The following is a 24951-nucleotide window of genomic DNA, read 5'->3' as shown; positions in this document are numbered from 1 at the left end:
GCAGCTGAGACAACGTTAACAGAAGAAACTGGCAGCAACCCTTACTGTTCTGCAGCCACTGCAGGTGATCACCAGGCAAGCAGGGTCTGGAGTGGACCTCATGCAGTCCTACAGCAAGGGGACCTGACTGTTAGATGGAAAACTAAGAAACAGAGAGAAATAATTTCATGAGCAACAAAAAGGATGTCCACTCAGAGACCTCATCTGAAAGTCACCAACCACAAAGACCACAGTTAGATAAATCCACAAAGATGGGAAAAACCAGTGTGAAAAGGAGGAAAATACCCAAAACCAGAATGCCTCTCCTTCTCCAATTGATCAAAACTCCTCACAAGCAAGGGAACAAAGCTGGATGGAGAATGAGTCTGATGAATTGATAGAAACAGGCTTCAGAAGATGGGTAAAAACAAACTTCTCTGAGCTAAAAGATCATGTTCTAACCCAATGCAAAGAAACTAAGAACCTTGAGAAAAGGTTTGACAAAATGTTGACAGGAATAAACAGCTTAGAGAGGAATATAAGTGAATTGATGGAGCTGAAAAACACAGCATGAGAACGTCACAAAGCATACACAAGCTTCAAGCTGAATTGACCAAGCAGAAGAAAGGATATCAGAGATTGAAGATCAACTCAATGAAATAAAATGAGAAGGCAAGATTAGAGAAAAAAGGATAAAAAGGAATGACCAAATTCTCCAAGAAATATGGGACTATGTGAAAAGACCTAATCTACGTGTGATAGGTGTAACTGAATGTGTCGGAGAGAATGAATCCAAGCTGGAAAATACTCTTCAGGATATTATCAAGGAAAACTTCCCCAACCTAGCAAGGCAAACCAATATTAAAGTCCAGGACATACAGAGAACACCACAAAGATATTCCTCAAGTGGAGCAACCCAAGGCACATGATCGTCAGATTCACCAGGGTTGAAATGAAGGAGAAAATGCTAAGGGCAGCCAGAGAGAAAGGTTAGGTTACCCACAAAGGGAAGCCCATCAGACTCACAGCAGATCTCTGAGCAGAAACCCTACAAGCCAGAAGAGAGTGGGGGCCAATATTCAACATCCTTAAAGAAAAGAACTTTCAACCTAGAAGTTCATATCCAGCCAAACAAAGCTTCATAAGCGAAGAACAAAGAAAATCCTTTACAGACAAGCAATTGCTCAGAGATTTGATCACAACCAGGCCTGCTTTAGCAGAGCTCCTGAAAGAAGCACTAAACTTAGAAAGGAAAAACCAACACCAGCCACTCCAGAAATGTAAAAAATGGTAAAGAGCATTGACACAATGAAGAAACTGTGTCAACTAATGGGCAAAACAGCCAGCTTGCATCAAAATGGTAGGATCAAATTCACACATACCAATATTAAACTTAAATGTAAATGGGCTAAATGCCCCAATCAAAAGATGCAGACTGCAAAATTTGATAAAAAGTCGGAACCCATTGGTGTGCTATATCCAGGAAAACCATCTCACATGCAAGAATACACATAGGCTCAAAATAAAGTGATGGAGAACCAAAAAAAAAAAAAAAAAAAAAAAAAAAAAAAAAGGAGTTGTAATCCTAGTCTCTGACAAATAGACTTTAAACCAACAAAGATCAAAAGAGATTAAGAAGGACATTACATAATGGTAAAAGAATCAAAACAACAAGAAGAGTTAATGATCCTAAATATATACGTGCCCAATACAGAAGCACCCAGATGTATAAAGCAAGTTCTTAATGACCTGCAAAGAGACTTAGACTCCCACACAATAATAGTGGGAGACTTTGACACTCCACTGTCAATATTACAAAGATCAATGAGACAGAAAATTAACAAGGATATCTAGGACTTGAACTCAGACCTGGACCAAGCAAACCTAAGAGACATTTAGAGAATTCTCCATCCCATATCCGCAGAATATACATATTTCTCAGCACCAGATCACACCTACTCTAAAATTGACCACATAATTCTAAGTAAATCACTCCTCAGCAAATGCAAGAGAACAGAAATCAAAACAAACATTCTCTCAGACCACAGTGCAGTCAAATTAGAAGTCAGAATTCAGAAACTAACTCAGCACAGCACAGCTTCATGGAAACTGAACAATTGGCTCTTGAATGCTGACTGGATAAACAATGAAATGAAGTCAGAAATAAAGATGTTCTTTGAAACCAACTAGAATGAATACACACTGTACCAGAATCTCTGGGACACATTTAAAGCAGCGTCTAGAGGAAAATTTATAGCAATAAATGCCCACTTGAGAAGCAAGGAAAGATCTAAAATCGACACCCTCTAATCAAAATGGAAAGAGCTAGAGGAGCAAGATCGAAAAAACCCCAAAACTAGCAGAAGACAAGAAATAACTAAGATTAGAGCAGAACTGAAGGAGATAGAGAAAAAAAAAACCCTTTAAAAAAATCAACAAATCCAGGACCTGGTTTTTTGAAAAGATCAACAAAATAGACCGCTAGCCAGATTAATAAAAACAAAAGAAAGAATAATCAAATAAATGCAATAAAAAATGATAAAGGGGATATCACCACAGATTCCACAGAAATACAAACCACCATCAGAGATTACTACAAACCATTCTATGCACATAAATCAGTAAACCTGGAAGAAAGAGATAAATTCCTGGACACTTATGCACTCCCACGACTAAACCAGGAAGAAGTCGAAACCCTGAATAGACCAATAACAGGGGCTGAAGTTGACGCAGCAATTAATAGCTTAGCAACTAAAAAAGCCCAGTTCCAGATGGGTTCACAGCCGAATTCTACCAGATATACAAAGAGGAGCTGATACCACTCCTTCTGAAAGTATTGCAAACAATTCAAAAGGAGAGAATCCACCCCAAATCATTTTATGAGACCAACGTCATCCTGATACCAAAACCCAGCAGAGACTCAACAAGAAAAGAAAACTTCAGGTAAATATCCATGATGAACATAGATGCAAAAATCTTCAATAAAATACTGGCAAACCGATTGCAACAGCACATCCAAAAACTTGTCCACCACGATCAAGTAGGCTTCATCCTGGGGATGCAAGCCTGGTTCAACATACGTAAGTCTATAAACATAATTACCCACATAAACAGAACCAAAGACAAAAACCATATGATTATCTCAATAGATGTACAGAAGACTTTTGCCAAAATTCAACAGTTCTTTATGCTAAAAACTCTCGATAAACCAGGCATTGATGGAATGTATCTCAAAATAATAAAAGCTATTTACGACAGACTCACAGCCAATATCATACTGAATGGGCAAAAACTGAAAGCACTCCTTTGACATCTGGCACTAGACAAGGATGCCATCTCTCACCTATCCTATTCAATGTAGTATTGGAAATTCTAGCCAGAGCAATCAGGCAAGAAAAAGACATAAAGTGTATTCAATCAGGAAAGAAGGAAGTCAAATTGTCTCTACTTGCAGACGAAGTGATTGTATAATTAGAAGACCATATCATCTAACCCCAAAATTTCCCATAAATAAGCAACTTCAGCAATGTCTCCAGATAGAAAATCACTGTGTGGAAATCACACGCATTCCTATACACCAACAACTGACTTAAAGAGAGCCAAATCAAGAACGAACTGCCATTCACAATTGCTACAAAGAGAATAAAATACCTAGGATTACATTTAATTAAGGATGTAAAGGACATCTTCAAGGAGAATTACAAACCACTGCTCAACGAAATAAGAGAGGACATCAACGGATGGAGAAATATTCCATGCTCATGTCTATGAAGAATCAATATAGTGAAAATGACCATACTGCCCAAAGTGATTTATTGATTCAAAGCTATCCCCATCAAGCAAACAAGGACCTTCTTCAGAGACCTGGAAAAAAACTCCTTAAACTTCACATGGAACAAAAAGAGAGCCCGCATAGCTATGGCAATTCTAAGCAAAAAGAACAAAGCCAGAGGCATCACGCTACCTGACTTCAAACTATAGTACAAGGCTACAGTAATCAAAATAGCATGGTAGTGGTACCAAAACAGCATGGTACTGGTACCAAAACAGAGATATGGAAAAATTGGAACAGAACAGAGGCCTTGGAGGCAATACCACACATCTACAACCATCTCATCTTTGACAAACCTGACAAAAACAAACAATGGAGAAACGATTCCCTTTTTAATAAATGGTGTTGGGGAAACTGGCTAGCCATGTGCAGAAAGCAGAAACTGGACCCCTTCCTGATACCTTACACCAAAATGAACTCCAGATGGATTAAAGACTTAAACATATAACCTAACACCATAATAACCTTATAAGAAAACCTAGGCAAAACCATTTAGGACATCAGTATAGGCAAGTACTTCATGCCTAAAACACCAAAAGCATTAGCAACAAAAGCCAAAATATACAAATGGGACCCAGTCAAACTCCACAGCTTCTGCACAGCAAAAGAAACAATCATTAGAGTGAACCGGCAACCAACAGAATGAGAAAAAATTTTTGCAATCTACCCATCTGACAAAGGGCTAATATCCAGAATCTACAAAGAACTAAAACAGATTTACAAGGAAAAAACAAACGAACCCATCCAAAAGTGGGCAAAGAATATGAACAGACACTTTTCAAAAGAAGAAATGTATGAGGCCAACAAACATATGAAAAAATGTTCATCATTACTGGTCATCAGAGAAATGCAAATCAAAAATACATTGAGATACCATCTCACATCCATTAGCATATCCATCATTAAAAAATCTGGAGACAACACTTGCTGGAGAGGATGTGGAGAAATAGGAACACTTTTACAGTGTTGGCGGGAGTGTAAATTAGTTCAACCATTGTGGAAGACAGTATGGCGATACCTCCAGGACGTAGAAATAGAAATTCCATTTGACCCAGCAATCTCATTACTGGGTGTATATCCAAAGGATTATAAATCATTCTATTGTAAGGACACATGCACATGTATGTTCATTGCAGCACTGTTTATAATAGCAAAGACTTCAAACCAACCCAAATGCCCATCCATGATAGACTGGACAGGGAAAACGTGGCACATATACACTTTGGGATACTGTGCAGCCATAAAAAACGATTAAGTTCGTGTCCTTTATAGGGAAATGTATGAACCTGGAAACCATCATTCTCAGCAAACTGACACAATAACAGAAAATCAAACACCCCATGTTCTCACTCATAGGCGAGTGTTGAACAATGGGAACACATGGATGCAGGGAAGGGAGCATCATGCACTGAGGTCTGTTGGGGGAAACTCAGGGAGGGACAGTACTGGGTAGAGAGTTTGGGAGGGATAACATGGGGAGAAATGCTAGATACAGTTGATGGGAATAAAGGCAGCAAACCAGATTGCCATGTATGTACCTATGCAACAATCCTGCATGTTTTTTATATGTACCCCAGAACCTAAAATGCAATTTTATATATATATATATGTATAAATAATTTTTACCTTTTGTTGGTACATAGCAGTTATATATGTATTTATCGGCTATGTGAGATATTTTGAATCAGTCATGTAATGCATAATAATTACTCATGGAAAATGGGGTAGGTATCCATCCCCTTAAGCATTTATCCTTTGTGTTATAAACAACCCACCCTTATGATATTGCCCCTTTCCCTTTTCATCTTCCTTGCTGGCTTTTCTTTCTTGTTCGTGTCTTATACATTTGTATTTTTAGAAGGACCTGGTTTACTTCTCTCTCTTTTCTCTACTTACCCTCTCAGTATGACTCCGTCTACACTTGACACTTCAACCATTTTCCATAAACAGATGATGCTTAAATATGCTTCATCTGCTCACTCTTTTCACTTAGGCTAGAGGACAGTGTATTTACTACTACAGGAAGACTGGCCATTTCAGATAACTGAAACTCAACATAACTAAAACTGATCTTATTTTTCTTTCAAGCTCTTGAAACCTGATCCACTACTTCAATTCTTGTCCAATCCCAGTGACCAGGTGACCAAAATAAACTCAGTTGCTAAAGCCTCATTTCAAAATTTTCTCAGTCATTACATCTAAGCAATGCCAAGTCATATTGAAACTACCTACTAATGATTTCTTACATTGTTACATCTCTCTCCATCCCCATGGTTACAGTTCTAGTTCAGGCTACAATCATTTCTCGCATGAACTACTACCAAAGCCTTTTGACTTGTCACTACATCTACAATTTTGATGCATTTCAAACCTTTCTCTCACTTGCAACCCAAGTACAAATTTTAAATGCAAATCTAAATTCTAAAGGTATAAAACTGTTTCTGGCACACAGCACTTATGGAAAAATACATTAGAGCTGAAACTCAGTTGTTAGGATTGAATAATTAAGGATATCTACATAATTTGTTGATGTCAGTTTCTTTTTAATACTACACAGGTTAAAACTAGATGCAAAGGTACATTTAAAAGACTTAAAATTTTACTGGATGGAACATGATGGAGGCTCATTTTTAATGTCCAAAGTGGATCAAGATCTCATTTTGGCTCAGAAAAAGGTAATTTTAAATAAAATTTGTTTAATAGATTATTTTTATTCTAAGAGGTGCCATTCTTAATTCTTTGCTTCACTTTCTGCCAAATATTTCTGCATCAGCTTACAAAATTAAGGTTATCAGAACAATTATACTAAGCAATCTTGGGTGTGATTTTTCATGGGTATTTTAGATATTTTATGTTTTTAGTAATGACACTAGTATCTTGTATATAAAGTATGATATATCAAATAAATTGCTCAGAGGTAACTTAAAAATTTGGTGTGTGTATATATATATATATATATCCAGTGGTTCTATACCAATGTGTAGATGTAAATTTTAGATAATTAAGATAATATTATATATGTAATCATTTTAGCCTGAGTTTTCTTTTAAATACTTTTATAATCAGATGAAATAATAGAACAAATTTGTCTTTTTAAAAGCAAAAGCTTATTTGAGAAAGAAGAATATAAGGAGAATGGTCCTATCAAATTTTGAAAGTAATTTTTAATCTAATAATTTAATAATAATACAGATCATCACTTGGAAACAATTTAATTGTATATCTCAGTCCTCAAGAGAATCAGTGTAGTAACTCACAGTAAGAGTTAGGAAAGTATCTTAGGGAAAGTCAAGTAATCTCCAAGTTAGAATCATCCAAACAGATAGAAAATCCCTAGTAGAAAATTGGTTTTTCATACTTATGAATTATGAAACGTATGTGTAAAAACTAGATGAAAGTTGATTGCTGTAAAAGATGCGTTTTGGCCGAGTGCTGTGGCTGACGTCTATAATCCCAGCACTTTGGGAGGCTGAGAAAGGTGGATCATGAGGTCTGGAGATTGAGACCATCTTGTCTAACACGGTAAAACCCAATCTCTACTGTAAATACAAAAAATTAGCCAGGCGTGGTGGCATGTGCCTGTAATACCAGCTACTATCGAGGCTGAGGCAGGAGAATCGCTTGAACTCGGGAGGTAGAGGTTGCAGTGAGCCAATACTGTGCCACTGGACTCCAGCCTGGGTGACAGAGTGAGACTCTGTCTCAAAAAAAAAAAAAATGGCTTTTATATTCTTTGTTTTGTACCACCATGAAAAAATGCCTGTGACTCCACAACTTATAAAGAACAAAAATTTATTTCCCACAGATCTGGAGGCAGGAAAGCCCAAGATCAAGGTGCTAGCAGGTTCAGTGTCTGGTGAGGGCCATCTTGCTGCATTCTCCAGAGTGGGGAAACATGGCAGAAGGTTGGGAGAGACATCTGCTAAGGCTGCATGAAGCCTTTTAAAAAGTGGCTGTAATCGCTTTAATTAGGGGCAGGCCTCATGGCCTAATCACCTGTTAAGGGACTAATCACCTCTTAATACTAATATTTAATAATTAATACTAATACATAATACTTAATAATTAATAGTAATGCATTGGCAACACCTGAATTTTGGAGTTGATGCATTCAAGCCATAACATATGTAGATATATCACTGTGTTGCTAGATTTGAAGATCATGCTATAAAATTATGCATTATTTTTGAATCTATAGGTAAAATGTAATTCATAGTGAATTATAAAATTTCTTTTAGTAATATTTAATGATGAAAAGAGAAAAGTAAGATCTTCATAATATGCTCTAAACCTAGAAACAGACTTTCTTCCTAAATTAGCTTTTTTTCTTGTTTTTAATTTTTATTTTACTTTACATTCTGTGGTACATGTGCAGATCTTGCAGGATTGTTACATAGGTATACACATGCCATGGTGATTTGCTGCCTCCATCCCCCGTCACCTAAATTAGGTATTTCTCCTAATGTTATCCCTTCCCATCCTCCCTGCCCCCTGCTATCCCTCCACTAATCCACCACCCTCCAACAGACCCCAATATGTGCTGTTCCCCTCCCTGTGTCCATGTGTTCTCATTGTTCAATATCCACTTATGGGTGAGAACATGTGGTGTTTGGTGCTCTGTTCTTGTGTCAGTTTGCTGAGAATGATGGTTTCTAGATTTATCCATGTACCTGCAAAGGACATGAACTCATCATTTTTTATGGCTGCATACTATTCCATGGTGTGTATGTGCCACATTTTCTTTATCCAGTCTATCATTGATGGGCATTTAGGTTGGTTCCAGGTCTTTGCTATTATAAACAGTGCCACAATGAACATGCATGTGCATGCGGAGATGGCTGTCAACTATATTATCCTTTTACATGTATTATGATAGCTTCACAAATTGGTATTAATAATGTCTAAAAGGAAGTAATTATACAAAATATTGTCAATAAAATCCTAGAGTGTTATTAACCTTGTACAGGCTATGACCCATTATAAGAGAAATACCACCATGGACATAGGAAAATGAGAAAGATATATTATAAAAGAATATATATAAGTGAATAATAAAAATGTAAGAAGTGTTAAGACTTACAAGTGATTAAAGAAAGAAACTATAGAAAAATTGAGATACTATTCCTTGTTTGCTTGGATTGATAAAACATAGAATGCTAGTGGCAAAGCAAATTGGTACTTTTCTGGGGAGGTGGAGTATAAATACAAAACTATGAAGCCAGAAGTAGGAGAAAAAAAGGAAAAAAAAATCAATGGAAGTAAATTACTCACACTGAATTCTTAGCCCATATAAGTTACTCTCACAGCAAATTTACCTCTTCCTGTTCAGTAACTTAAGCAAAAATTTTAATAACTTAATGTATAGACTCTTAATCTTCATTACCAAATTTTCTAGCCCATTTAATATTATGACCGAAAGCCCTTCTCTTCATGATATTAAAATCATATTTTTGCTGTACTGAAATTCATGTGTATGAAGAACCAATTTTTCTAAGTGGTTTTTTGGTGAAAAAAAAAACACTATACAAGTGTCTCACTGTTATTGAAACTTTCTTTGCAGTGTCAGATGTGACAATGTTGCAGACCTCATCTGCTGGCATCAGCTAGCAGGTAGAGCTATCACGGAATAGTTTAGTTTGAAATAGTAGTTTAAAATAGTCACATGCTATAAAAGAGACAGGTTGAAATACATGTGAATTAACTTAGGAGTTTCATTTCATATTGGGTAATTTTAGAACAGCCTCTAGTGAAGATCAATGTATGGAATACAAGGCTCTATAATGCTATCATATGCTTTACCAGTTGGGTCAATAAGAGAAATTTTATATCCTCAATATTTTTCAAGAAAGCAGTTTATAAAATTCAGATGTCTATTTCTAATTAAAAATTCAGTTTGCATTTTATGTTATTTTTTATTGTATGTACATAAAATCCAAGGGCAATGTCTTTAAAATATAAAATAAGATGAGCATGCTAACTATCACCATTATTATTCATAGAAAGTATCTCAAAGAGAAATTAGAAATAAGAGGTGTGGCAAGAAAGACAAATCTATAATTATTTATAGATTAATATATGAGTATATTCTTGTAAAACTCGAGGAGTGCTATTTAAAAACTCTTAGAATAAATGAGTTCAACCTAAAATAAGATGTACAATGAATATAAAAAGAACATAGCTAACATATCTATCAGAAATAACCAGTTAAAAAGTAGAATGGGGAAAATGGAGAAGACAAAAAGAAAATCCTATTAAATTCCTACAGACTCTAAAAGTAAGAATGTAGAACCTACCAGAGAAAAATTACAGAACTTCAGTAAGAGTCCTAAGATAAGTTCTGAATAAAAAGAGAAATTTAATTTTATAGCTTGGGTTGTTTGTGGATAGATCACATAGCTTATATAATCAGTGTCACTGGGTTTACAATTATCATCCTATATTATAAAGTATCTAGGCACACTACAAAATTTCATCACAGTGATAAAGGTATTTCTGAAACACAAAAAGCCCTGCTGTTCTGTAATCTGTCATTGCATGAATTAGTTTATGTCTCTTTCTTTCTGTATATTTTCTGAAAAGTAGGAAGTGGAGGAACATGAGAGTGAATGGCGTATGTATCTGAGGAGGAAGAAGATAAATAGAGAAAAAAAATTCTTATATCATTCAGGGTGGGGTAAGGATGTGTGCCACCTCCACCATTCCTAAACTATTGTCAGAAAAATACCATGTTTTAAGACAGGAAGGCCATATTTTATAGCAACTTAAAGCAAGTTAGCAATTTTTATTATGGAAGTTGAGAAAATGATGTTAATCTTCTCCTGCCAGAATAGATAGCCAAGAAAAAATGAAAAGTTTTGATTTAAGAGAATCAAAAATATTAAGGAATTAATATTCCAGAATTTTAATATGACATAATTTATTTAAATATTTATCTAAAGTTAATGCATGTATATAGCAATTTGTACTTTATACACTTCCAGTTTCAATATAAAGAGTGAGCAGTTTTGATTTTCTAGCAGAACGCGAATAGGTGCTAACTGATGTAGGTCTGTAATTCTAAGTCAGAAGAAAAAAAAAGGAGTTAGGGCATCAAACGTTGTTGAGGATATTGTATGATCCAGGTCTTTTTATCATTTCTATATTTCCTAGCAGCAACTTACTTTTACCCATTTTGTAGGAAAAGATGCCAAGGCTTTGTGTGCTGTTGGATTTATTTTTTATTTACAGATTTCATTTTTAGAACAGTTATAGATTTACCAAAAGATTGAGCAGATAGTACAGAGTGTCCATGGATAGCCCCTCTTTCTTGCACTGCTAGGGTACATGTTTTATGACTGATGAACCAATATTGACATATTATTAACTTAAGTCCATAGTTTAGTGTTCGTATTATACTGTTCTACAGCATTTGACACATGCCTAATTGTATTTAACTATCATTACAATATCATACAGAATAACTTTTACCACTCTAAAAACTTCTGTGCATCACTTATTTCTACATTCTCCCCACTCCTACTGGAAACCACAGATTTTTTTACTATTTGTATACTTTTGACTTTTTTCTAATATCATGTATCTAGAATCCAAAATATGTAGCCTTGTTATACTTGCTTCTTTCACATCGAAATAAGCATCTAAGTTTCTTCTATGTCTTTTTGTGGCTTGGTAAGTAATTTCTTTTTATCTCTGAATAATATTTTATTGTAAGAATGCATCATCATGATTTATTTATTTACCTAGTAAAGAACATCTTGGTTGTTTCCAAATATTGTTATATTTGAACAAAAGCTGTTATTATCATTTTTGTGCACCACTTCAGTAGATACAGGTTTTCTATTCAATTAGGTAGTACCAAGGAACACAATATACTTTGCATTGTTAAAAACCTTGAGATTGTCTTCCAAAGTGGCTTTATTAGGATACTCCAGAAAAGGAGAAGAACTTTCTTCTGCTTCTCTGTGGTACCATAATATTAGTAACCTTACACACACACACACACACACACGCACAGATACACACACAGATGCAGACACACATGCACACACACATATATATATATACATATAAAATATATAATGATTAATATACATGAAAGTTTGTACCCACTGACCAACATAGCTTTATTTCATCCTCTCACCCCACCCACAATTCCTGGCAACTACCCTCCTACTTTCTACTTCTGTACTTCGTAGAGATTCTTATTTGAATTACTTCTAATATATTACTAGAAGTAGCATTGCTGGATCATATGGTAGCTCTATTTTTAATGTTTCCAACGGCTGTACAAATTTACATTGCTACCACAGTGTACAAGGGTTTCCTTTTCTCTCCGTTCTCACCAACGCTTATCTTAAGAAAAAAAAAATAGCCAAAATTGACAAACAGTATCTAATTAAACTTAGGAGCTTCTTCACAGCAATGAACTGGCACCCAACAGAATGGGAAACAATTTTTGCAATCTACCCATTTGACAAAGGGCTGATTTACAGAATCTACCAAGAACTTAAACAAATTGACAAGAAAAAGACAGACAAACCCATCAAAAAGTGGGCAAAGGATATGAACAGACGCTTCTCAAAAGGAGATATTTATGCAGCCAACAAACATGAAAAAGTCTCATCATCACTGATCATTAGAGAAATGCAAGTCAAATCACATTGAGATACCATCTCATGCCAGTTAGAACGGCGATCATTAAAAAATCTGGAGACAACAGATGCTGGAGCGGATGTGAAGAAATAGCAATGTTTTTACACTGTTGGTGGGAGTGTAAATTAGTTCAACCATTGTGGAAGACAGTGTGGCGATTCCTCAAGGATCTAGAAATATAAATACCATCTGACCCAGCAATCCCATTGCTGGTTATATACCCAAAGGATTATAAATTGTTTTGTTATAAAGAAACACGCACAAGTATGTTCTTTGTGGCACTGTTTACAATAGCAAAGACCTGGAACCAACCCAAATGCCCATCATTGATAGACTGGACAAAGAAAATGTGGCACATCGACACCATGAAATAGTATGCAGCCGTAAGAAAGGATGAGTTTATGTCCTTTGCAGGACACAGATGAATCTGGAAACTATCATTCTCAGCAAACTGACACAAGAACAGAAAACCAAACACCACATGTTCTCACTCATAAGTGGACATTGAACAATGAGAACACATGGACACACGGATAGGAACATCAAACACTGGGGTCTGTTTGGGAGTGGGGGGCTAGGGGAGGAATAGGAGGGTGTGGGGAGATTGGGGAGAGATAACATCTGGAGAAATCCCTAATGTAGATGATGAGGAGATGGAGGCAGCAAACAACCATGGCATGTGTATACCTATATAACAATCCTTCATGATCTGTACATGTACCCCAGAACTTAAAGTATAATAATAATAAAAAATAGCTATGCTATTGGGTGAGAGGTGATGGCTCATCATGGTTTTGATGTGCATTTAACTGATGATTAGGGTTGTTGTTGTTGTTGTTTTTCATATACCTAGGAGTCAGTTGTTTGTCTTCATTGCAAAAATGTCTATTCAGGTTGTTTGCCCATTTAAAAATTATTTATTAGTGACAATTCTATGAATTCCTTGTATATTTTGAATATTAACTCTATTTCAAATATGTTTTATAAATATTTTATCCCATTCAGTAGTTTGCCTTTTTGTTTTATATTGTTTTCTTTGCTTTGCAAATGATTTTTAGTTTGATATAAATCAATTTGTTTATTTTTGCTTTCTTAACCTGTGTTTTTAGAGATATACATAAAAAAAAATTGCCAAAACCAATGTCACAAGTTTTTTCTCTCTATTTTCCTCTAGGAATTTCAGTCAAGTCTTATATTTATTTTGTTTTATATTTCATCATTTTAGTTTCAAAAGGTACTTGTGCATGTTGTTGCATGAATATATTGTGTAATGGTGAGATTTGGGTTTCTAGTGTACCCATTACGTGAACAGTGAACCTTTAATGTAATAGATAATGACTCAGCCCTCATCTACTTCCCACCCTTCCCCATTTGGGAGTTGCCAGGTTCAATTATTTCCATCTACTTGTCCATGTATGTCCATTGTTTATTTCACACTTATAAGTGAGAAACAGACTTTCTGTTTATGAATCATTTCACTTAGGATAATGGCCTCAAGCTAAATCCACGTGGCTGCAAAATACATGATTTCATTTTTTTTTTTGGTCTGTATGATATTCTGTGGTGTTTGTATATCACATTTCTTTATTCAGTCAACCATTAATAAAAATTTAGGTTCATTTCATGGCTGTTATTTTAAATAGTGTTATGATAAACACAACACACAAGTTTTGGTGTCTTTTTGATATAATGGTTTCTTTTCTTTTGGTTAGTCAGGAATGGAAATGCTATGTCGAATGGTAGTTTTATTTTGGTTCCTTGAGAAAACTTCATACTGTTTTCCATAGAAATTGTATTACTTTACAATATACCAACAGTGTATAAGCATTCCTTTTTTTTTTTTTGCATTCTTATCAACAACTGTTATTTTTTTGCCTTAAAAAATAGCCATTCTGACTGGTATATCTCATTTTTGGATTTAATTTACATTTCTCTGATTACTAGTGATGTTGAACACCTTTTCATGAATTTTTTAGTCAATTGCATGTCTTCTTTTTAGAAATGTCTGTTCATGTTTTATACTCACTTTTTAATGGGGTTGGGGTTTCTTCTGGTTGATTTGTTTGAGTTTTTTGTAGACTGTGGATATTAGACCATTTTCAGAGGCATAATTTGCAAATATTTTCTTCTGTCCTATAGTTTGTTTTTTTTTGCTCTGTTGATTATTTCCTTTTTTGTACAAAAGCTTTTTAGCTTGGTTAAATCCCATTTGTCTACTTTTGTTTTTGTTACATTTGCTTTTGGGATCTTGGTCATAAATTCTTTCCCAAGGGCAATGTCAGAAGAGTTTTTTTTTCTGTTTCTTTTTGCTAAGATTTTTCTTGTTTGAGGTCTTACATTTAAGTAATAAATAAAACTTGACCTCATTTTTGTATATGGTGAGAGAGAGGGATCCAGTTTCCTTATTCTAAATATTGCTAGGTAATTTTCCCAGAAGTCTTTATTGCTATTCAATAAAGCAGTATTTTGTGTCCTTTCCTCATTGTTTACTTTTGTCAACATTGTGAAAGTTCAATTTGTTATAGGGTAGCTTTACTTCTTGGTTCTCTATTTGGTTACATTCTATGTCTTCATTTTTGCACCATTACCATGCTGTTTTTATTACTATAGCATTTTAGTATATTTTGAAATTGGATAATGTGATACTTCTGTCTTTTTTCTTTTTACTAAAAATTTATTTGGTTATTCAGGCTCTTTTTTGGTTCCATATGTATTCTAGAAATTTTTTCTAATTCTCTGAAAAGTTATGTTTGTGACAATAGAAATTATGTTTAATCTGTAGAATGCTTTTGACAGTATGGTCGTTTTAACTAATAATACATCCAGTCCGTGAGCATAAAATTTTATTTCTGTTTCTCTCGTCTATGATTTATTTCATCAATGTTTTGTATTTCTCCTTATAGTGATCTTTAACTTCCTTGGTTACACAAATATTTAGTATTTTATTTTTGCAAATGGCTAGTTGTAAATGAAATGTAATTTTTATTTGTTTCTTAGCTTGAATGTTATTGGTATACAGAAGTGCTACTGATTTTATTTACATTGATTCTGTATCCTGAAACTTTACTAAAATTGTTTACCAAGCATAGGAATTTCATAGAATGTCTAGGTTTTTCTAGATATGTTATCAACAAGCAGAGATAACCTGGTTACTTCTTTTTAAATTTGTATCCCTTTCCTCTGGCTAGAAATTCCAGTACTATGTTGAATAGGAGTGGTGAGAGTGGAGATCCTTGTGTTTGTTCAGTTCTTAGGAGAAATACTTTAACCTTTTCCTCATTCAGTATAATGTTGGCTATGGGTTTGTATAGATGGCCTTTTATTTTCTCTCTCAGGCTTCATTTTTTTTTTTATTGTACTTTAGGTTCGGGGGTGCATGTGCAGATCATGCAGGATTGTTGCATAGGTACATACATGGCGAGATGGTTTGCTGCCTCCATCCCCCCATCCCCTATATATGGCATTTCTCCCCACGCTATCCCTCCCTTAGCCCCCACCAACAGACCCCAGTGTGTGATGCTTCACTTCTTGTGTTCACGTGTTCTCATCATTCAACACCCACCTATGAGTAAGAACATGCGGTATTTGGTTTTCTATTCCTGTGTCAGTTTGCTGAGAATGATGGTTTCCAGATTCATTCATGTCCCTACAAAGAACATGAACTCATCCTTTTTTATGGGTGTGTAGTATTCCATGCTGTATATGTGCCACATTTTCTTTGTCCAGTCTATCATTGATGGGCATTTGGGTTGGTTCCAGGTCTTTGCTATTATAAACAGTGTCACAATGAACATACATGTGCATGTATCTGTATAATAGAAGAATTTATAATATTTTGGGTATATACCCATTAATGGGATTGCCAGGTCAAATGGAATTTCTATTTCTAGATTAATTTTAGGTATTTATTTTCAATGCGTAGTTGGTTGTGAAGAAATGTTGGATTTTATCAAGTCGTTTTTTATACATCAATTGAGATGATCATTTAGTGTTTGTTTTTAATTCTGTTTATGTGGTGAATTACATTGTTGATATTCATATGTTGAACCATCCTCGAATCTCTGGGATCAAACTCACATGGCTTGATGTGCTTTTTGTTTAAATTTGCTAGTGTTTTATTGTGGATTTATGAATCAATATGCATCAGGCATATTAGCTTGTAGTCTTATTTCTTTATTTTTTCTTACATGATATTTGTATCAGGTGATACTGCTTTCATTGAATGAGTTAGAGAGGTTTTGTTCTTCCTTAATGTTTTGGCATAGTTTAAATAAGACAGGAACAAATTCTTTTTTTGTATGTCTTGTAAAATCCAGCTGTAAATCAGTCTGGTCCTGGGCCATATTTGTTGGAATATTTTATATTAGTGATTCAAATTCATTACTTGTTATTGATCTGTTTAGGATTTCCATTTTTCTGGTTTAATCTTGGGAGATTGTGTGTTTCCAGGAAGCATCCATGTTTTCTAGGATTTCTAGTTTGTGTTTCTGTGATATCAATTGTAATGTGAACTCTATCATTTCTGATTTTGTTTATTTGAGTCTACTGTCTTCTCAGTTAATCTAGCTGTTGGTCTGTCAATTTTGTTTATCTTTTCAAAGAAGAAACTTTTCATTTTAGTGATTGTAAAATTATTTTAATCTTAATTTTATTTAGTGCTGCTCCAATGTTCGTTATTTCTTTTATTCTACTAGCTTTAGGTTTAGTTGCTTTTCTTGTTTTTCTAGTTCCTTGAAGTGGAACATTAGGCTGTTATTTTGAGATTTTAATACCATTTTGATGAAGACATTTAATTCCACAATCTTTCCTGTTAACACTGCTATTGTTGCATCCCAGTAGTTTTGGCATACTGTGTCTCTATTTTCATTTGTTTCAAAAATATTATTTTATATCTACCTTAATTTCATTGTTTACCCAAAAGTCATTCAGGAGCAAGTTATTTAATTCCCATATATCTGTGTTGTTTTGAGAGTTCCTCTTCATACTGATTTCAACATTTATCTCACTGTAGTCCAATAAGATATTTGATATAATTTTTATTTTTTAAAGTGTATTGAGCCTTGCTATATGGCCAAGCATGTGATTAATTTGGGAGAATTTTCCATAAGCAGATGAGAAAAATGTACATCCTGTCATTGTTTGGTCACATGTTATGTAAATATCTATTTGGTTCATTTGGTCTGGGTCCAATTTAAGTACAGAGTTTATTAATTTCCTGACTTGGTAATCTGTCCAGTATTGTCAGTGAGTTATTTAAGTTTCTCACTATTTTTTGTATTGCTTTCTATCTCTTTTCTTAGATCTAGTAATATTTGTTTCATGAATTTGGTTCTCCAGTGTTGAGTGCTTATATATTAAGTAGAGTTGCCTTTATCATTATAGAATACCCTTCTTGTTTTTTTTTTTTGTGTACTGTTGTTTGCTTAATATCTGTTTTATCTGATATAAGAACAGCTCAGTTTTCTGTTCCATTTGTGTGCTACACCTCTTTTGCTTTTTGTCTATAACCAGTAGGTGGGTGTATTTAGCAGTAGTTAGTCGGGTCTTAGTTTTTCATCCAATATGCAGCCTATATCTTTTAAGTGGAGTTTTTAGGCCATTTACATTAAATTTTAGTACTGTTATATGAGGTTTTGTTCCAGTCACATTGATATTAGCTATGTACTTTGTAGTCTCAATTATGTAATTGCCAGATAAGATCTGTGAGTTTTGCACTTACATTTGCTTTTATGCTGTCAGAATCATCCTTTTGTTTTCAAATTTAGTACTCCTTTGAGCATTTCTTGTAGGGCAGGTTCAATGATGATGAATTCCCTTAGCATTTGCTTATCTGGGAAATACAAAAATTTCTTTTTGTTTATTTTTAAAGCTTAATTGGCAGGATATAAATTCTTTACTGGCATTTTTTTTTTCTTTTCACAGAAGCAGAAAACAGGCTCTCAATTTCTATTTGCTTGTTAGGTTTTTGCAGAGAAGTCCACTATTAGTGGGATTTCCATTGTAGGTGATTTGATGCTTCTCTGTAGCTGCTTTTCAGATTTTTTTTCACATTGAACTTGGATAATCAGATAATTATATACCTGATGATATTAATCTTCTGTAGTATCTCACAGGTGTTCTCAGAATTTCTGATATCTGGATGTCTACAACTCTAACAAGATCAAAAAATTTTCCTGAATTGTGTTTCCTCAAATATGTTTTCCAAATTCTTCACTTTTTTTTTTCTCCCTCAGGAATGGCCATGCATTGCGGTTTTGGTTGCTTTACATAATGTTTCATTTCTTGAAGGTGTTGTTTATTTTTTAAATTGTTTCTTTTTAATTTTTGTCTGACAGTGTTAATTAAAAAGACCAGTCTTCAAGCTCTGAAATTCTTTCTCCTGCTTCATCTAGTATGTTGTTAGTTTTCAACTGTGTTTTAAATTCATTTAGTAAATTTTTAATATTCAGAAGTTCTGGTTTTTAAATATATTTATCTGATTTTTTATATCCTGAATTTAAAAAAATTATTTGTGCTGGTTTTCAACTTGTTTGAATCTAATTGAACTACCTTACAATCTGTGTTTTCAATTCTCTATCTGTCATTTCCAAATGTTCATTTTGTTTAGCATCCATTACTATAGAGATGCTGATGTCCTTTGGGGGTGTCAAAACAATCTCTCTTATTATACTGCCAGAGTTCTCGCACTGGTTCCTTCTCATTTGAAGAAGATGTCACTTCTTAGTTTTAAAATTGCTATTGTATAGACAAAATTTCCTCAATGGGATTACTGTAATGTGTGTCATGTATAGTCTTTTGGATCCATATCTGGGTGGTTTCAAGGTGCCAGGGTTTTGTATGAGTTCTTTGACTATACATAACTTGCGTGTGGTGACTTTCTCAAGTGCTACTTATTGTAGTGATGCATTGGCCATATGTCCTGGCACACTATTTTCTGTAAGCTGGGAGTGCAGAGGTCTCAGAAAGCTTATCTTGCACATTAGCACTATGCTGTGTCAGCAGGTTTTTATTTGGTGAGAAGTTGGTCTACAGTACAGTAGTGGATGCCTCATAGCCAGCTTACCCTGGGCTACTCTAATTATGAGTGAAACACCCACCCTGATGGGAATGGTGGAGGGAGTTTTTGGTTTGATATGCTGAGCTCTTAGGGGAAGGGGCTGCACTAGCAACTTGTCCTGGGCAGGAAGAAACATAATCTGCTTTCCAATAATGCCCTTGACATAGGGATCTTAACTATCAGTTCAGAGTGGTGATGTCCTTTATATCTAGGATACAGTGTGACTGACGTCTGCAGGAAATGCTCATCTGCCAGCTACTGTCAAAATGGCCTTTGGGAAGACATCTTCCTGCAGCCCAAAACATACAGCTCTGTGGCTGGTCTGCACTCTGTGGCAGGAATGCTACCACACTTTGCAGACAGAGGGAGATGAACCCCAACCATTGTGTGAGTCCAGAAAGTGGGCACACATTCATTGTGGATGGAGCCACTATTAAAATGAGAATGAAGACACAATGTACCAGAATCTCTGGGACACATTTAAAGCAGTGTCTAAAGGGAAATTTATAGCACAAAATGCCCACCAGAGAATCGAGGAAAGATCTAAAATCGGCACACTAACATCACGATTAAAAGGACTAGAGGAGCAAAATCAAACAAATTCAAAAGCTAGCCGAAGACAAGAAATAACTAAGATCAGAGCAGAACTGAAGAAGATAGAGACAGAAGAAATCCTTCAAAAAGTCAATAAATTCAGGAGCTGCTTTTTTGAGAAAATCAACACAATAGATATACTTCTAGCCAGACTAATAAAAAGGAAAGGGGAGAAGATTCAAATAGATACAATAAAGATGATAAAGGAGATATTACCATTGATCCTACAGAAAGAAAAACTACCATCAGAGATTACTACAAACACCTCTATGCAAATAAACCAGTAAATCCAGAAGAAATGTATACATTTCTGGACACTTGCACCCTCCCAAGACTAAACCAAAAAGAGGTTGAATTCCTGAATAGACCAATAACAAGGTCTGAAGTTGAGGCAGCAATTAATAGACTATCAACCAAAAAAAGTCCAGGTCTGGAAGCGTTCACACCTGAATTCTACCAGACACACAAAGAGGACCTGGAACCATTGCTTCTGAAACTATTCCAAACAATCCAAAAAGAGGGAATCCTTCCCAAATCTTTTTATGAGCTCAACATCATCCTGATACAAAAACCCGGCAGAGACTCAACAAGAAAAGAAAACTTCAGGTCAATATCCATGTTGAACATAGATGCAAAAATCTTCAATAAAATACTGGTAAACCGATTGCAACAGCATGTCAAAAAGCTTATCCATCACGATTAAGTAGGCTTCATCCTGGAAATGCATGGCTGGTTCCACATATGCAAGTCTATACACATAATCCACCACATAAACAGAACCAAAGACAAAAGCTACGTGATTATTTCAATAGATGCAGAGAAGGCCTTCAACAACATTCAACGGTGCTTTATGCTAAAAACTCTCAATTAACTAGATATCAAAGGAGTGTATCTCAAAAAATAATAAAAACTATTAATGACGAACCCACAGCCACTATCACACTGAACGGGCAAAAACAGGAAGCATTCCCATTGAAATCTGGCACTAGACAAGGATGCCCTCTGTCACCACTCCCATTGAATATAGTATTGGAAGTTCTAGCCAGGACAATCAGGAAAAGATAATAAATAAAATGTATTCAATTAGGAAAGGAGAAAGTCAAATTGTCTCTATTTGCAGACACATGATTGCATATTTAGAAGACTTCATTGTTTCAGCCCAAAATCTCCTGAAACTGATAAGAAACCTCAGCAAAGTGTTAGGATACAAAATCAATGTGCAGACATCACAAACATTCCTACATACTAATAACAGGCTAACAGAGAGCCAAATTAATAGCGAACTCCTATTCACAATTGCTGCAAAGAGAATAAAATACCTAGAAATACAATGGATGTAAAGGACCTCTTCAAGGAGAATTACAAACTACTGCTCAAGGAAATAAGAGAGGACACAAAGAGATGGAAAAACATTCCATCCTCATAGTTAGGAAGAATAAATATTGTGAATATGGTCATACTGCCCAAAGTAATTTATAGATTCAACACTATCCCCATCAAGCTACCAATGAATTTCTTCATAGAACTGGAAAGAAAACACCTTAAATTTTATATGAAATCAAAAGAGAGCCCACATAGGAAGACAATCCTAAACAAAAAGAATAAGGCTGGAAGCATCACACTACCTGAATTTAAACTATACTACAGGGCTACAGTAATCAAAACAGCATGGTACTGGTACCAACACAGAGATATAGACAAATGGAACAGAACAGAGGCTTTGGAAGCAATGCCACACATCTACAATCTCTGATCTTTGACAAACCTGACAAAAACAAGCAACGTGGAAAGGATTCCCTGTTTAATAAATGGTGTTGGGAAAACTGGCTAGCCATGTGCAGAAAGCAGAAACTGGACCCCTTCCTGACACCTTACAGTAAAATTAACTCTAGATGGATTAAAGTGTTAGTCATAAGACCTATCACCATAAAACCCTAGAAGAAAACCTAGGCAAAACCATTCAGGACATAGCATAAAGAAGGGCTTCATGACTAAAACACCAAAAGCCAAAATAGACAAATGGGACCTAATTAAACTGCAGAGCTTCTGTACAGCAATAGAAGCAATCATTAGAGTGAACCAGCAACCAACAGAATGGGGAAAAAATTTTGCAATCTACCCATTTGACAAAGGGTTATATCCAGAATCTACAAAGAACTAAAACAGATTTACAAGAAAACAAACAAGCAAACAAACCCATTCAAAAGTGGGCAAAGGATATGAACAGACTTCTTTCAAAAGAAGACATATATGAGGCCAAGAAACATATGAAAAAAATGCTCATCATCACTGGTCATTAGAGAAATGCAAATCAAAACCACAATGAGATACCATCTCACTCCAGTTAGAATGTCTATCATTAAAAAATCTGAAGACAACAGATGCTAGAGAGGCTATGAAGAAATAGGAACACCTCTACACTATTGATGGGATTATAAATTAGTTCAACCATTGTGGAAGACAGTGTGGTGATTCCTCAAGGACCTAGAAATAAAAATTCCATTTGACCCAGCAATCCCATTACTGGGTATATACCCAAAGGATTAGAAATCATTCTATTATAAAGACACTTGCATACGTATGTTCATTGTGGCACTGTTTACAATAGCAAAGTCTTGGAAAGAATGGAAATGCCCATCGATGATAGGCTGGACAGGGAAAATGTGACACATGCACACCATGGAACACTATGCAGTAATAAAAAAAGATGAGTTCATGTCCTTTGTAAGGACATGGTTGAATCTGGAGACCATCATTCTCGGCAACCTACCACAGGAACTGAAAATCAAACACTGCATGTTCTCACTCATAGGAAGGTGTTTAACAATGAGAACACGTGGACACAGGATGGGAAGCATCACACACTGGTGTATTTTGGGGGGTTAGGGGAGGGACAGTGTGGGTTGGGGAGGGTGTGGAGGAATAACATGGGGAGAAATGCCAGATATAGATGATGGGGGGATGGAGGCAGCAAATCACCTTGCCCTGTATGTACCTGTGCAACAACCCTGCATGATCTTCATATGTCTCCAGAACCTAAAGTACAATAAAAAATTTTTTAAAAAGGAAGAAAAGCTACCACCAAGTGCATTTGCACCAGTCTCCAGTGGAAAAAGCCTTGTCTGTGTCTGTGGCAATCATGTGGTACCAGTAGGTGATCTTCTCTTCACATTTGGTCCAGGTCAGTACTGTTGTCCATTAAGGAAGACAGAACCATGCTCTTTCTTCCTTTGTAGATTAGCATAGTACCTGTGTTTTATTTCTGAAGAGGTGTGCTTTGGAGGGCGTTGCTTCCTATTTTCATATTGGAGGTTCATGCCAAAGTCTAGATCTCTAGGGATCCTGCAGCTCCCTAGGGATCCAGTGGTCCTCTGTGTTTGTTGAAGCCAGAGCAGATTCTGGGATATGTTTCCAGTGTAGCTGTTAATGCAGTGAAATAAGAGCTGAGATTCCATGGGCAGGATGGTGGCTTATACTGGATGCAAACACTTTATGGCACTTTCCACCTGAATTTGGATTGAGGAATAATGTAAGTACAACTGCAGCAGCTTGTCACCCAGTGTTCTTTTCCCTGGAAGTTCCCAAATAACCACTGACAGTGTTACTCACTTTCTTGAAGGCAGAGAAACTCTGATAATTTGGTGGCTAGCAATCTGTAGCAGGGGTGAGGGGAGCAACGAAATATCCTACCTAACCTGTCCATGGAGCTCCATGGTTTTGGGGGACCAATCTCTGACAAAATTTTGCTGCCTTTTCTTTCTGTACCACAGCTTATTCCGTAGGTTCTTTGATAGTTTTTGGCACTTTTCCCTCAGCTTTCCACTCTGTCTGACTGCTCACCCATACCTTTGATCTCTTTTATATGAGAACTGGCATCTGACATCACTAGTCAATCATATAATATGAAGCCTGAAAGGGGCTGACATTACAGAAACTGATCCAAAGTCGAATCAGGATGATGTTGACTTCTTGTCTCAGAACTGGCAAGTCTTATGTTTAAATCTTTAATTCATTTTGAGATGACTTTTGTGTATGGTTTAAGACAAAGGATTAATTTCATTCTTTTGCACATGGACATCTAGGTTTCATAAAACAATTTACTAAAGAGATTGTTCTTTCTTGATTATGTATTCTTGTCACTTTTGTCAAAAGTTTTTTGATCTTATATGCATGAGTTTATTTTTATTTACTTTCCATTCTATTCAACTGGGCAATGTGTCTGTTTTCATGCCAATACCATACTGTTTTGATTACTACAGCTTTGTAATACAAATTTAATTAGAAAGTAGGATGCTACCACATTTTTCTTCTTTCTTTTTTTTTTTTTATTGCGTTTTAGGTTTTGGGGTACATGTGAAAATCATGCAAGGTTGTTGCATAGGTGCATATGTGGCAGCGTGTTTTGCTGCCTTCCTCCCCTTCACCTATATCTGGCATTTCTCCCCATGCTATCCTTCCCCAACTCCCCACCCCTCTCTGTCCCCACCACTCCCCCCCAAAAGACCCCAGTGTATAGTTCTCCCCTCCCTGTGTCCATGTGTTCTCACTGTTCAACACCCACGTATGAGTGAGAACATGTGGTGTTTGATTTGGTGTTCTTGAGTCAGCTGCTGAGAATGATGGTTTCCAGGTTCATCCATGTTCCTACAAAGGACACGAACTCATCGTTTTTGATGGCTGCATAATATTCCATGGTGTATATGTGCCACATTTTTCCTGTCCAGTCTATCATTGATGGGCATTTGGGTTGGATCCAGGTCTTTGCTATTGTAAACTGTGCTGCAATGAACATTCGTGTGCATGTGTCCTTATAGTAGAACGATTTATAATCCTTTGG

At 35.6% G+C, this 24951-nt stretch overlaps 1 protein-coding gene across 6 annotated transcripts in view; it reads left to right on the top strand.

Moving 5' to 3' along the window:
* FAAH2 (fatty acid amide hydrolase 2) overlaps window positions 1-24951 on the top strand; it is a 395527-nt gene that overhangs the window by 216826 nt on the left and 153750 nt on the right. For all 6 annotated transcript variants that reach the window (XM_064364306.1, XM_064364308.1, XM_012440368.2 and 3 more), the window contains one exon: window positions 6369-6486. In XM_064364306.1, the coding sequence (XP_064220376.1) occupies window positions 6369-6486 (118 nt within the window). The remainder of the gene's footprint in view (window positions 1-6368; window positions 6487-24951) is intronic.

This window comes from Aotus nancymaae, unplaced genomic scaffold (assembly GCF_030222135.1).
Source record: "Aotus nancymaae isolate 86718 unplaced genomic scaffold, 86718_ANA_hifiasm-v0.15.2.pri h1tg000058l, whole genome shotgun sequence".
Classification (NCBI taxonomy): domain Eukaryota; kingdom Metazoa; phylum Chordata; class Mammalia; order Primates; family Aotidae; genus Aotus; species Aotus nancymaae.
This window is presented reverse-complemented; position numbering and strand designations above follow the sequence as displayed.